The 13,846-nt window shown below is 46.6% G+C and overlaps 1 protein-coding gene and 1 long non-coding RNA gene across 2 annotated transcripts in view; one reads left to right on the top strand and one right to left on the bottom strand.

Moving 5' to 3' along the window:
- Positions 1–3,528: 3,528 nt before the first annotated feature.
- Positions 3,529–12,059, bottom strand: LOC128852546 (uncharacterized). Its single transcript, XR_008450458.1, has 3 exons — positions 11,927–12,059; positions 8,823–10,615; positions 3,529–4,964 (listed from the first exon to the last, which is right to left on the bottom strand). It is a non-coding gene; the product is annotated as an uncharacterized LOC128852546 (long non-coding RNA).
- Positions 11,593–13,846, top strand: part of EPC2 (enhancer of polycomb homolog 2) — a 42,892-nt gene continuing 40,638 nt past the window's right edge. Inside the window, exon 1 of the mRNA XM_054070348.1 lies at positions 11,593–11,998. Within this exon, the coding sequence (XP_053926323.1) occupies positions 11,846–11,998 (153 nt within the window). The 5' untranslated portion in view covers positions 11,593–11,845. The remainder of the gene's footprint in view (positions 11,999–13,846) is intronic.

Below are 13,846 nucleotides of genomic sequence, written 5' to 3'. Positions count from 1 at the left end.
TTTGAGAAGAAGGGGCATTTCAGCAGCGCTGCGTGTACCGGACTTATACGCTACTGGTGTGTAACCAAAGGGTAAGACCGCTGTCCTGTTTCTGGTTATCTCAGGTGCATTTTTACTTCCCTTTAGAGCAGGTCAAGCAGACTGGCGTGTACAGAGAGCCTAGATCAGTCACACCACTGGTACGTAGCACTGCTAAGCGGGCAGAGCGGCGCTCTACGGCAGCTACAACTCACATGGAGCATGCCCGTAAGAGCCGGGGTAAACGAAGCATGAGCTGTTGGCACAGCAAAATGCACCTGCATCGCGGATATGGAAATGGGAATGGATTCATTTGAGCTCCTTGAAAATGCAACTGCCACTCTGACATTTTTTTTTCAGTTGAAGATTTATACTAGAACTCAGATGTAATTTTCTTTTTTATATAATGGCAGTATTTTCCACTCCTTTATTTCTCCTTTGTTTCTATGAATGATTAATTAGTTGCACTGTTCAGGTATTTGCAGAAACATTAGCAAACCCAGTCATTTTTTTGTCTTGCGAGATTTTTGCTGCACCTGGAGCAGCCAGAAGCACTTGGTGTTCTGATCTTTAACCTCAAAGGCATTAGTCAGGATTTCAGGGTTAGAAATCTCAAAGGTCTTTTCATAGAATCGTAGAATGGTTTGGGTTGGAAGTGACCTCAAAGCCCATCCAGTGCCACCCCTGCCATGGGCAGGGACACCTCCCACTGGATCAGGGGCTCCAAGCCCCATCCAACCTGGCCTGGAACCCCTCCAGGGATGGGGCAGCCCCCACTGCTCTGGGCACCCTGGGCCAGGGCCTCCCCACCCTCATCATGAAGAATTTCTTCCTAATGTCTAATCTAAATCTTCCCCTCTCCAATTTAAAGCCATTCCCCTCGTCCTATCACTCCACGCCCGCATAAAAAGTCCCTCCCCAGCTGTCTTGTAGCCCCTTCAGGTACTGGAAGCTGCTTTAAGGTCTCCTCAGAGCCTTCTCTTCTTTTCCAACCGAGTGATTCTATGATTCCATGAAATTCCTGTGGTATTTCCTGATTGTCCTATGAACGAGCATGGGAAGTATTGCAGAAATGTTCCTGGAGCCTTCAAAGCCTCAGTGGCAAGCAGTAAATCTTGCCGGGACTTTGTCTTCCGTTGACTCATCTAGACAGAAAGTGAAACGATTGCAACTGTTTTTCTAGGACAGTTTAGCAGCACCTGGGTGGGCTCTTCAGAAATTGTCCCACATGGTTTGTTTACCTCCTCCATTCTCTTCTTGTTTCAAGCTGTTTTCGGCTGCTCCTGGTCCTCCAGGCATGGGCTCTGGAATTCATCCTGCCTCTTCCCCAATGGCCTGTGCCTTCTGGAAGCGAGGTGTTTGTAGTGCCCTGAGATGCTTTCTTCCCAGGAGCCATCCCAGGAGATGCTGGGTAGCTGTCTGGGCATTTCTGAGCCGCTCTGGTTAGTCAATCCACTGGGGACAAGGCAGTCCTACTGCACATCTACACAAATATTTGTGACATTATCTTTCCTCAGGCTTTCCTATTCCTCTTTGGCACATATCTTCATTGTAGCTCCACAAGCATTACCTTGAGTTATCTATAATGTGCATTTGCAAGCTTCAAGGGCTTACATGTGAACTCAGGCTTGAAGACACCGCCTTCCCCTCACTTTCACCAGTGTCTTCTTTCACTGTCTGCTCTATCTCATGTGCACAATTCAGTTTGCACTTTTAACTCTTTTCTTCCTTTTTTGCTCAGTGAAGTTTCAAGAAATGTTGTGTTACTTCGCCTGTGCTCTAAACCTGGGTCCAGGCCACAAGGAGGAACCTCTACAGGTCCATCTTCAAGTTCAGTGTTAGAGGAGTATGTAGCTAGACTCAGCTGTGTGAAAATATTCTCTCGAGATCAATTCAAAGTAAAACAAAAGTTCTCAGAGGCTTGAACAGCATTACTCAAACAGTGGGAGTGCCTGCAGATCTGAAAGATGGACCAAACTTCCCTCTTCTTGATAACTTGGCTTTCTCCCAGCATTGAGCTGGTCTTTGCTCCAAAGTCATCTTTTCTCAGCTCTACATTGCACCCAAAATATGGTGTCCCTGCACCATGTTTGCAACTTGTAGCTCAGTTGGCTTTTTTAATACAACCAGTTCGTCCCCTCTTATCCCTGCCTGCTCCCCCCTCTTCCATCATTTGAGTTTAAAACCTTAACATGGGGCTTTCCAAGACAGGACCTGTCAATGCGTACAAGGCATTGAAGTCCACCTCAACTGAAAATACTCTGCTCCTCCTTCTGAAAAGAGTTTGACTGTGAACCAAAAGCATAAGAGAGAAGAAACGGAATCTGCTGGTGGGCAAACTTCTCCCATCTTCTCCGGGAGCAACACTGAATCATTAGTCACTCCAATAAGAATAAATTGCTCAGCTGAGCACAGCTCACAACGTTGTTGCTGAGCTGGTACGAATGTGTGGCTTTCCTGGAAGCAGGCCTTCTGAAGTGTTTATTTATTTATGAAGATATGATTGTACATGTAGCAAGATAATTCAATGATCGGCGATCAACAGCAATTTGGAAGACAGAACAGTACATCAGATTTGCTATGACTGATGTCAGCATAATAGAAATGTCTTTTCTTATACTATTTTCTTTTAAAAAAAAACCCAACCCTTTGTCAAGGAAGTACAGACATCTGAAGCTTCAATGCCTTTAAATTGGAAGGGAGAAGATTTACATTAGATACTAGGAAGAAATTCTTCACGATGAGGGTGGGGAGGCCCTGGCCCAGGTTGCCCGAGCAGTGGTGGCTGCCTCATCCCTGGAGGGGTTCAAGGCCAGGTTGAATGGGGTTTTGACCAACCTTTGGATGCAGCCCAGGACACAGTTCTTTTCTGGGCTGCCAGCGCATGTTGATGGCTCATGTTGAGCTTCTCATCCACCAGCATCCCAAGCCCTTCTCCTCAGGGCTGCTCCTAATCCATTCTCCACCCAGCCTGTATCCGTGTTTGGAATTGCCCCAAGCCAGGGGCAGGACCTTGCCCTAGGCCTTGTTGAACTTCATGAGGTTCTCACAGCCCCCTCTCCAGCCTGTCCAGGTCCCTCTGGATGCCATCCCTTCCCTCCAGCATGTTGATCATGCCACACAGCTGGGTGTTGTCAGCAAACAAGATAATCATAGAATCATAGAATAGTCAGGGTGGGAGGGACCTTAAAGATCATCTAGTTCCAAACCCCTGCCATGGGCAGGGACACATTTCCCACGGGATCAGGCTGCCCAAGGCCCCATCCAACCTGGCCTTGAACACTTCAGGGATGGGGCAGCCACAACTTCCCTAGGGAAACTGTTCCAGTGTCTCACCACTCTCATGGTGAAGAAATTCTTCCTAATGTCCAGTCTAAATTTGCCCCTCTCCAGTTTATCCTCATTGCCCCTCATCCTGTCATCACAAGCGTTTATGTATAGCCCTTCCCCCCCCCGCTTTCCTGTAGCCCCTTCAGGTACTGGAAAGTAAGATCTCCTCTGAGCCTTCTCTTCTCCAGGCTGAACAACCCCAACTCTCTCAGCCTGTCCTCCTATGGAAGGTGCTCCAGCCCTCCGATCATCTTTGTAGCCACCTCTGGACCTGTGCCAACACCTCCATCTCCTTCTTATGTTGAGGATTCCAGAGCTGGACACAGTATTCCAGACGAGGTCTCACAAGAGAGCAATAGAGGGGCAGAATCCCCTCCCTCCCTGCTGGCCACGCTGCTTTGGATGCAGCCCAGGACACAGTTGGTTTCTGGGCCGTGAGCGCACGTTGCCAGCTCATGTCAAGCTTCTTATCAACCAGCACCCCAAGTCCCTCTCTGCAGGGCTGCTCTCAACCACATCATCTCCCATCGTGTACCGAAAAGATGTTATTCCCCTCCCCCTTCGTCTCTAGTTTAAAGCCCCATCTACAAGCCCCGCAAGCTCCCGGGCAAAGACCCTCCTCCGCTTCTGAGAAAGGTGGCTCCCATCTGAAGCCTCTAAGCCTGGTGCCATGTAGGCCATCCCGTTATCAAAAAACCATAATAATCCTACCAACCTCAGAACTAGTTGGGCAGAGCAAATGTTGACAGTATTAATGAGTAAGAAAAAATCGTTGTATCTGGGTCTCTATTCCAGAAGACGGCAATGGCCAAGGTTAGTTATTGTTTTAGGTAAGCACATGACTTTTGGAGCATTTATAAAAAGTTACATTTTATGTATTTCCTGATTTCCTACTTTTACAGCCGTCTGCAAATTTATTTTTAGAAAGCAGACCCACTTCTAACCTTCTGCTAAAAGTCAGCAGAATGATGAAGCTCTGAGGAGGAAAAGGAGCGTCTCGTCCTGCTGGGGAAGAGTTTTCAGAGTCTACTTTAGGTCAATGCCTTCACTACTTTAAGTAGCAGAGGGGGGTTGTGTTTTAATTAGTTAACACAAGCTGGGGAGCTAACACCTCCTTAAAACACATTGATTTAGCAAATAAATAAATCAATAAAAATCTTGTGGTTTCCTCCTGAGCTGTGAGACGTTGGGATAAATTTGTATATGTTTATAAACTCGGGTTTTATGCTTCTCTCTGCTAGATTTTCCTAAATGAGATCTGAGTAAATCTCTCTCCAAGGCCTGCTGGTATTTCCCAAAAGTTAATGGTATAAATACAACCCTTGTTATGTCCCATTTACAACAGGAGTTGTCTGGTTCCGGCCATAGCCATTCTTTTCCTCTTCACCGGTCGCTGCTTTGTGAAGCTGGTTTTTTTCCTGATGGTAAAAAAAGTCAAAATACAAGACCAACACGAGTCAAGCACACCTCACCAGCAGTGGAAGCTGCAGCACCCTTGAGAACAACCAGGACAGAACTAGCCCGTGCCGAGCTTCAGCTGGTTCTGTTTAGTCCAAAGGTCTTTTTTTTTATGGTTGGGCGGGAAGCGAAGAGAATGGGGAAGAGTATTTGTTTGTCTGAAAAGAAATAATACAAATTAGAAATTTTCTGATGTACAGGAGTCACGTTTACACTCTTTGGCGTTATCACCTTCTGTTTGTTTGCATATATTGCAGTTAATGACGAGAAGAAGCTGTTACTGTGAAGCCCCAGGCCAGTCTGCCAAACCTACGTGTGAGGAACCAAACCAGCTGCCTGAACGTGATCTCATTTCATAATTCTACTGCAACATCTGCAAGATCACATCACGTGTGATGTCAATGGTGCTGGACTGGAATCTCCTGTCAAGTCTTCTGTGTCAAATACCAAAAGAACCGTGGTTCCTTCCCCATTTTCAATGATAGGTGATGTCAAATAGGTTCAAAATGCATTTCATAGACTTCTTAACATTTGTGATTGATCCTTATGGGTCCCTTCCAACTTGTTTCTATTGAAGTGAGTCCAGAGGAGGACACAGAGATGATCCGAGGGCTGGACCACCTCCTGTATGAGGACAGGCTGAGAGCTGGGGTTGTTCCACCTGGAGAAGAGAAGGCTCTGGGGAGACCTTATAGCAGCTTCCAGTGCTGAAAGGGGCTGCAGGAAAGCTGGGGAGGGGCCCTTGATCAGGGAGTGCAGGGATAGGTTGAGGGGGAATGTTTTTCAGCTGAAAGAGGGGAGATTGAGATGAGATCTTAGGAAGAAATTTCTTCCTAATGAGGTGGGCAGGCCCTGGCCCACGTTGCCCTGAGAACTGGTGGCTGCCCCATCCCTGGAGGGGTTCAAGACCAGGTTGGATGGGACTTGGAGCCCCTGATCCAGTGGGAGACTGAAACTGGATGGGCTTTAGGGTCCCTTCCAATGCAAACCATTCTATGATTTTTCAGTGAGTTTCTTTCCTGAGACATGGTGATTTCTGTCACATGAATTCATGTACCATCTTTAAGCTATGAGTATCCTTATTATTACATACCCTTTGGCGGAAAGTTTTTTCTGTTTTAGAGCACCATTTCTGGTTCATATTCTATCCTGCCTGTTTTAAAAACCAACCCTGGATTTCTGTGTCTCTGAGCTGCACTTGTACTGCCTGTTAATGGCTTCACTCGACGTTCTACATCTGCTCCATTGAAATACTAACGGTGGAGGAGACGAATATAGAGATGAATGCATGTCAACGTCAATGAAGGACAAATTTCAGCCTACAAAGGTAAAAGTTAATGTCTTTACAAGCACCTAAGAATGACCTCTATTAAAATGAAAGCTTTCTGTTTAGCAAACGGAAAGTGTTGAACAAACTGGTTGTTCTGTAAGGAAGCAGGGCGTCATATAAAAACATGCAGGTTTATGGAATATAATTCTAAACCAAATTCATCTGGTTTCCTAATTGCCTTGTTGTTATCTTACTTGTTGAATTGTGTCATAAAAGAGCACAGTCACAGTCAAGAGTAGATTTATCTTTTGACTAAGAACCCCAGGTTTTACACAATAGGAAATAGCTGCACCGGGTTCCTTTAAAGAGCTGACGGCCCCTCCTGTGCCTGTGTTAACCTTCAGACATAAAGCATGCCTTCCCTTCATTTGAAATGTGTTTCTTGACATGGATATTTTTGGTATAAAACTCTCAAATCAGGAGCTTCCTGCTGCTTCCTAGCTCATGCATCTTTCATCCTTTTACCTTCCTGTGATAATTTTGGGAATCAGCTATTTTGATAGCTGCCTTTTTATTGAATTTTATATGGTGTCTGTTGCTCGAGATTTTCACTTAATTATCAACTGTTACAATTTCTATTCAGAGTTTTAAATCTTCCAAGAAGCTATTCCATACTAGATTTCAGGTTTTGGTTGATAGGTTTTGGTGACCTTAAAGAGGAAAATGTGCAGGCTGCCAGTCCCCTAAACCCTTTGAATAATTTGAAATAGAAATGGTTTGGAACAGCTGATATATTTAACTCTGAACATTAGCCACTAAGCATGCTTAGTAGCTACTTTGATCAAGCTCTTTTTCCTGACAAAACCCCCTTTGAAATGAATAGGACAGAGGTTCCTTTCACTTCAATAGGAGTTCTCAGACACAGGGAGAAAGAAGGACTTCATAACCTTTAAAAAGACTCCCCTAGCCCATTCATATATCTCCTGGAAAGCTCAGCACTTTCCCTTGTGTTGGAGTTACGAAGCCAGCCTCCTGGCTACTTGTAGGCTCCCTTCTAGTGAAGCTTTGCTTAAACAGGAGATTAAAACACTCCGTAATGAGACGGTTGCTGCCGAGGCAGGAATCCTGAATGTACAATGGGCATATCGGTGACATCGGAAATATTTGTTAGCATGGATGCATCAGCATCACTCTCCTAATCGCACCTGCTAGCCCTCACGCACTGTGTACCCGCCACGCTGTGAACGGCAAAGACAATTCTTCTGTACACTTTATCTCGACGATTCCTGTTGTGTGTTCACAGTCAAGTCATTAGCACCCTAAAATTCTAGTTATTCTTTAACACCATACAATTAATGAAGGTTTCACCTCATGAGGATGAAAGGCACACCTTAAGTGCTTGTGGAATCTCTCTTTCTGTCCTGTCCATGCATTTTCTTTGTAACGCCTCTTGAACTTAGGAAACATCACATAATATGAAGAACTATCACATGTTCCTGACATGTCTTATTGCAATAATCGAGAGTACTTGACATAATCATCCATAAGTGGTTCTTCTGCTTGGAGTAAGACTAATGCAGGGACAGATATTATTAGCCGAAAAAAAGCAACAGGAAAAACTTGCAAAAAGACCTTCACAAATGACCCAGGCTCTAAGTAGCCACAGAGAGAACAAGCATTCCTTGTGTTAGGTGTCATTATGGAGAAGCGGAACCAAAGGCAAGGATGTCATAAAACACCCGAGCCTATATAGCTCTAACATACTCCTTGATAAATGTACATATGAAATTTGGATATTTTTGGTCCATCCAGCATGCAAGTGGGCATATTCAATGCCACTATTGCATACAAAAAATGCTAAGACAAGTCAGAATTCAACTACCGAACAAATAATTTCGTTTGAGACATTGTTCTCTTGGTTTGTGCACCAAAAGTAAGTTATTTTTTCTGTAGGTCATTTTTCTGCAGTTGAAATTCTTCAGAAAACCTGTAATATTTTACAAGAGATCAGAGTATGTCCTGAAAAGATGTACAGCCCTGGCTCAAAATTAAGCTCATATAAGTTGAAACTTTAGTTCTACCCATTTGGCTCTGTGCAACGGCTTTGTTGACTGCCAGTTGTTCAGCCTGGAGATGAGAGGGCTCCAGGCAGACCTTAAAGCAGTTTCCAGTACTGAAAGGGGCTCCAGGAAAGCTGGGGAGGGGCTCTGGATCAGGGAGTGCAGGGACAGGATGAGGGGAATGGGTTTAAGCTGAAAGAGGGGAGATTGAGATGAGATACATTAAAAAAACACAGTAACCTACAGGGCATTACTTTAAAAAAAATATTGCATTGCTTGTAGAAATAAAATATTGGGATGAGTTTAGAACTAAGAGCAACCTTGAGGGCAAATGTGTTGCATTTTTGTTCTTGTTTGTTTGTTTACGCAGTGGAAAGAACAGAACATGGACACAAAAGGAAAATGTTATTACTGTTCAGTTCAGCTAATTGAAAAAGCAAAAAAAAAAAAATCTTATGGTAGCATTTAAAACTCCTCTTTTTCGCTAGAAGGGAAGTAGAAGGAGGCAACTCCTTCTTGTCTTTTACCTACTTGAGGAAGTACTTGAGGAGGAACTGCCTGTTCCATGCAGTTAACTGAGCCTTTTCAAATGCACGTTATCCATACAGCAGGGCATGACAGAATCTACGTAATGGCATTTATACAGAAAATTCATAAAATGTGAGCTGAAAATGCATTTTACTCACTGAGGCTGGAATTCGCGCCCCTCATGCGCTGTTTGTCAACAACTGCAGGGGAAGCTGATGCTGAGGCACAATTTTAAATGTCTCTGCTAAGACGGGAAGGTGACTCCCAGCAGGTGAGGCTGAATGCAGCTCAGCAGTTACTTCAGGCACATGTTTAAGTAGCTGATAAAGAAGACAACTTCAGGGAGTTGCCTGGTGCAGGAACATTCACAGTGCTCCTCTTTTTGCTAGATCAGTCATCATGATGCAAACCTAACTCCGGAGCTGCCGAGAGCTGCAGTGACTGCCCTTGCTACCACTTTTTTTTCTGGCCAAAACAGCACTTTATTTCCACTTCCAGTTTCTCAGAGCTGTCAGGACTCACTTATTCTGGAGAGCTGTGAGGCTGCACAAAATGCAGAGTCTCCAGGTCAGGAAGAGCCCGTGGCTTAATTTGACTCTGTGTTGGTGCTGCACAGCAAAACTGAGCTCCAGAGCTCATCTAGATGTGCATCACCATTAATCTTTGGAAAACAGCAATTGTCTCTTGGTACTGATCAATTGTGAATCAATTTAGAGGATTCAAAATTATTTTGGGTGTCAGGAGTTCAGCCACTTCTAAAATGGTGCTGAATTATAAATTCTAAGCTAGAAACTAGACAGCTTTGAAGTGTTTGTGTGAAGAGAAACGTTGTTGAAAGCATCTCTTGTGCAGCTGGGGCAGCTATAATCAAGTTTGGTACCAAACTCTCTGAACTCCCTTATGGTGTGGTTCCACATAAAGCCTGTTAGTTCTATTCCAAGCCAAGAATTGTCTCTCTTCATGAATAACAACATTTAAAGGGAATTATAAATCTGTGCAATCTACCACAGATTTGTTCTCTGTTTCTTTTCTCATAATTTTTAAAGCTTCGCTTGTTCATATGACTATCACTGTACACCAACTTAGTGCTTTTACAGGAGTAGCTAATATAACTTCAGATCTCTTTCCCAAGTCAGTTCAGGTCCACGGCTCATGACTGTGATGTTACTGCTGCTTGTTTTTTCCCTTTTGTGCATTACTGCACTTGTTTTGTCTTCCTTATCTCTCTCTCTCTAGCTGATGCAGTCCTTCATTCTTTGTTCTGTAAATCATGTGTTTATCACGAACAGTAGTTGCATTTGCTATATAAAACCATAAAAATAACAAAGGTAACTAAAAATGAACAGCAATTCAGAGACTGAACTTATTTGATCAAGCCTTTTCTTGTTTTAAATCAAAATAATGGAATATTGGTTACAGTTGGCACTGTGGTCCAGATGGTAACACGGTCAAGTTTTGCCTGCTGAACAGTTCCAGTTTGTTCCAGAGACAGAAGACACCACCGACAACTCTTGTAAGAGCTCTGTGGTGAGGGTGGGAAAAAGCAGCTGCCTCGGTCTCAGGGTGACAAAGCAATGTGGAAGTGATGAGGTGTTTGAAGGACTAAAAGTCTTTGATGAAGGGCTTCGCAGACTAAAGTCAGTACAACAACATGATGTGGGAAGCTCTTAATCGGCTGAGGACTGTAGCTTTGTCCACATGGATTACTCTTTCCAAGCTGGATGCCTTGTTCCAGTTTAGTGTTATATCCTTGGAAAACAGGCAAACCAAACAGAAGGAAGGCGCTTCTAGAGTGGAAGAGCGACAATGGGCACACACCATGCAGCTATCCCTGAGTAAATCCAGACCTACAGAGAGGTCTTTAGCACACAAGAAGCACGTAATTTTGTGGCACGCAGAACTTCACACCTCTTCAAGGCTCAGTCCACACAGCAAGCAACACAGGACATCACTGAGGAAGGCAATAAAGAAAAATCAAGCATTATGAGTTTGTTTCTGAAGCGTTGGTTTGTAACAATAACTAGTGTTAACTCTCTTGATGGTGTTTTCTATTGCCAAAATGTTTTAATCCCTGAATAGCTAATGCTGCACGCCGTGGGCCGAGGGGAAGAGCTTGTGGTTGGAATGTGGGCTTGGGAGACAGAAGGATCATGTCCTTCCTGCCTCACAGTCCCCACACGGGTCTCCACGGGGTCACCCCGGTGTCTGCCACCCACTGTGGGGCAGCAGCAGGGGCTCAGCACTGACTTTCTGCAGTCACAAGCGCCCCGCGGGACAGCGAGTCCCCCTCTGCCACCCTGTGCTGCCTCAGCTGGCACCGTCTGTCCCATGCCGTGTCAGAAGGCAACATCCCATCCCACCTCAGTGGGTGCTGCCCCATCCCATCCCATCCCATCCCATCCCATCCATCTTGTCCCATCCCATCCCACCCTTCTTCCACTCCACTCCACTCCACCCCATCCTATCCTGTCCTGCTTGTCCCATCCCTTCCTGTCCTGTCCCATCTCTTCCCATCTCAGCGGGCACTGTCCTGTCCCATCGCATCCCATCCCACTCTGTCCTGCTTGTCCTATCCTGCCCCATCCCACCCCATCTCATCCTGCCCCACTTATCTCATCTCACCTCACCATCCCATCTCATTCCATCTCATCCCATCTTGTCCCGTCCCACCCCATTTATCCCATCCCGTCCCTCTTGTTCCATCCCATTCCACATATCCCATCCCATTCTCTCCCATCCCATCTTGTCCTGTCCCATCCCACTTATCCCAACCCATCCCGTCTTGTCCCGTTCCATCTTGTCCCATCCTATCCCACACACCCCATCCCGCTCCCCCCCGCCACCCCCCCGCGGCTGCGCGCGCACCGCGCTCCTCTCTCCCCCTCCCCCGCCCCCCCCGCCGCGGTGGCTGCCGGGATCGCTGCCCGCCGCGGTTAATGTCCGCCATGTTTGCCATGGCGCAGGGAGCGGATCGAGCGAGCCCGGCGCGGATCTAAGGGCTGCGGGGCGTGCGCTGTGAGCTACGGGCGGCCCCGCCGAGACCTGTTCCGGGCCGGCGGGACTCTCCATGGTGGTGCGGGGCCGGTGCGGGCGCGGGAGCGGCTGGGAGGCGGCGGCCAGGCCGCACTGAAGGCCCCCCCCCCCCCCGCCCGCCCGCGGTTGTTATTGTGAGGGGGAGACAATGAGCAAACTCTCCTTCCGAGCCCGGGCGCTAGACGCCGCCAAACCGCTGCCCATCTACCGCGGCAAGGACATGCCCGACCTCAACGACTGCGTCTCCATCAACCGGGCTGTGCCGCAGATGCCCACGGGGATGGAGAAAGAGGAGGAATCGGTAAGGGAGCCGCGCAGGGGGGGCACCATATCAGACACCTCCCCGCACGGGGAAATAGGCCCTCGGCATTCACCAAGCGCAACTACGCACGCTCCCCGCCGTAGCGCCTCGCGGCGCCTATGGGGCGCTGCGCAAAGGGCGTAGCGTAAGCTGCTGCCCGGCGCCGTAAGCGGGCCCTGCTCCGCCATCTTCTTGGCGTCCCGGCGCGCGAGTGTTTTGATTCGTGGTGGTGGGCGGCGGGGGGGGGGCCCTTACGCTAGCGTAAGCGGAGAGGACTTTACGCTAGCGTAAAGGGGGAAGCCTTTACGCTAGCGTAAGGGAGGAGGAAGGCGTAAGCCGCGTCTGTGAATGAGCGGGCAGGCGCTGCGGGTACGGAGTTGGCGTAGCGTGTTGATACAAAAAGTAGTGACTGTTGCAGAAAGTGGAATATTGTGATTTAAGCTAAAGTGGAGTTTATCCAAGTAAGTGTATTTTTTTTGAAGTTAGACAGACTGTCCCCCGGATAGAATGTTTTCTTTCAAACAGTGTTTTTGCATTCAGTGCTCATTCTTTGGAAATTATAACTTCTTGTGATCTGTGCTGAACAGATGTGTCTTATTCTATAATCGCCTCTGTTTACACTCTTTCCCTGGTACAAGAAGTATCGACCGTTATAAAAAGTGGAATATTTTTATTTAAGCTACAGTAAAGTTCTTCCAAGTAACTGTATTTTTCAAAAGTTAGATAGAATGTCCTTCTGACAGCATGTCTTTTTTAATAGCATGCTTTTTTCAAATAGTGTTTCTCCAGACACCGTTACATCTTGTGTTCAGTCTGATCAGTGCTGAACAGATGTGTCTCGTTCTATAATCACCTCTGTTTGCAGTATTTCTCTATCTCAGATGTAAGGTGAGACAGAAAGCTGGAGCCGGCTCCAAATTAGTAAAGACTTGGCTGTTGTGAAGTTCATAGTAACATTAAGATGTGTCCTTGGAAAGTAATAGCATAAGTGTAAGATTTCTGGGACAGTTTATACACGTGCATGCAAGTGGGAAATACATTCTGTCTCCAGCTCTTGTCTCGCTGCACATGATTGATGGAGAGCACTTCCTCGTGTTACACAGGCCTGATGAAAGGGTGCTTGCTTTTTCAAACTCCAGAGCGAGTCTTAGAGAGTTTATTTGCTGGCATTTTCACTACTGCTGGCTTTGCGGCCACAGCCGCTTCGTGTGTGCGTGGGGTGCGGGAGCTGGTGTGTGGGAACGAGAGCAGAGTTACTGCTTAAGCTGTCCATGTGTGGGTCAAGGCTGGAGGGGAGGGAGGTTAACTATGGCTCGCAGAGTGCATTCCCACTGCAGAGGTGACAGGGGAGCTCGGGGTGGTTATCACCGAGACGTGTCCCACCCCTGCTTTTCCAAACAAGGTGTGCTGTACTTCCAATGTCAGTTGCACGGACTGCATTCAGTGTTGGGATTTAGGCTCTTTGGTGATTTCTGAATAAACCAGCAAGCGTTAGAGATGCTTGTTTCTGTAGGGTTATAGGGGGACAAGCTTTTGCCCACCTGAAAAACCTTCTCTTTACTTAAGTTTCTGGGTTTTTTCTGATGTGCACTCTTTGAAAATGCACACCCACGGTTCTGGTGCTGTTTGTAAATGGCTGCTTTGTCTTACTGAGCTTTAAGCTCAGTCGTGCATGGCTGTTGCTTCACATCTGTACTTGGATGTTGAGCTGATAGTAAATGCACCCTCAAGAATTTCTTCAATGAATCTGTGTCTCCGCCTCGGCCAAACCTCTGTGCGTGTGGATTGGCTTTTCTCAGGCTGCAGCTGTCAAAGGAGGCTTCATGCCTCCCTGATTGGGTTTCCCAC

Source organism: Cuculus canorus, chromosome 6 (genome assembly GCF_017976375.1).
Source record: "Cuculus canorus isolate bCucCan1 chromosome 6, bCucCan1.pri, whole genome shotgun sequence".
NCBI lineage: Eukaryota > Metazoa > Chordata > Aves > Cuculiformes > Cuculidae > Cuculus > Cuculus canorus.
Note: the sequence above shows the minus strand (reverse complement) of the source record. Positions and strands in the feature narration are given on the sequence as shown.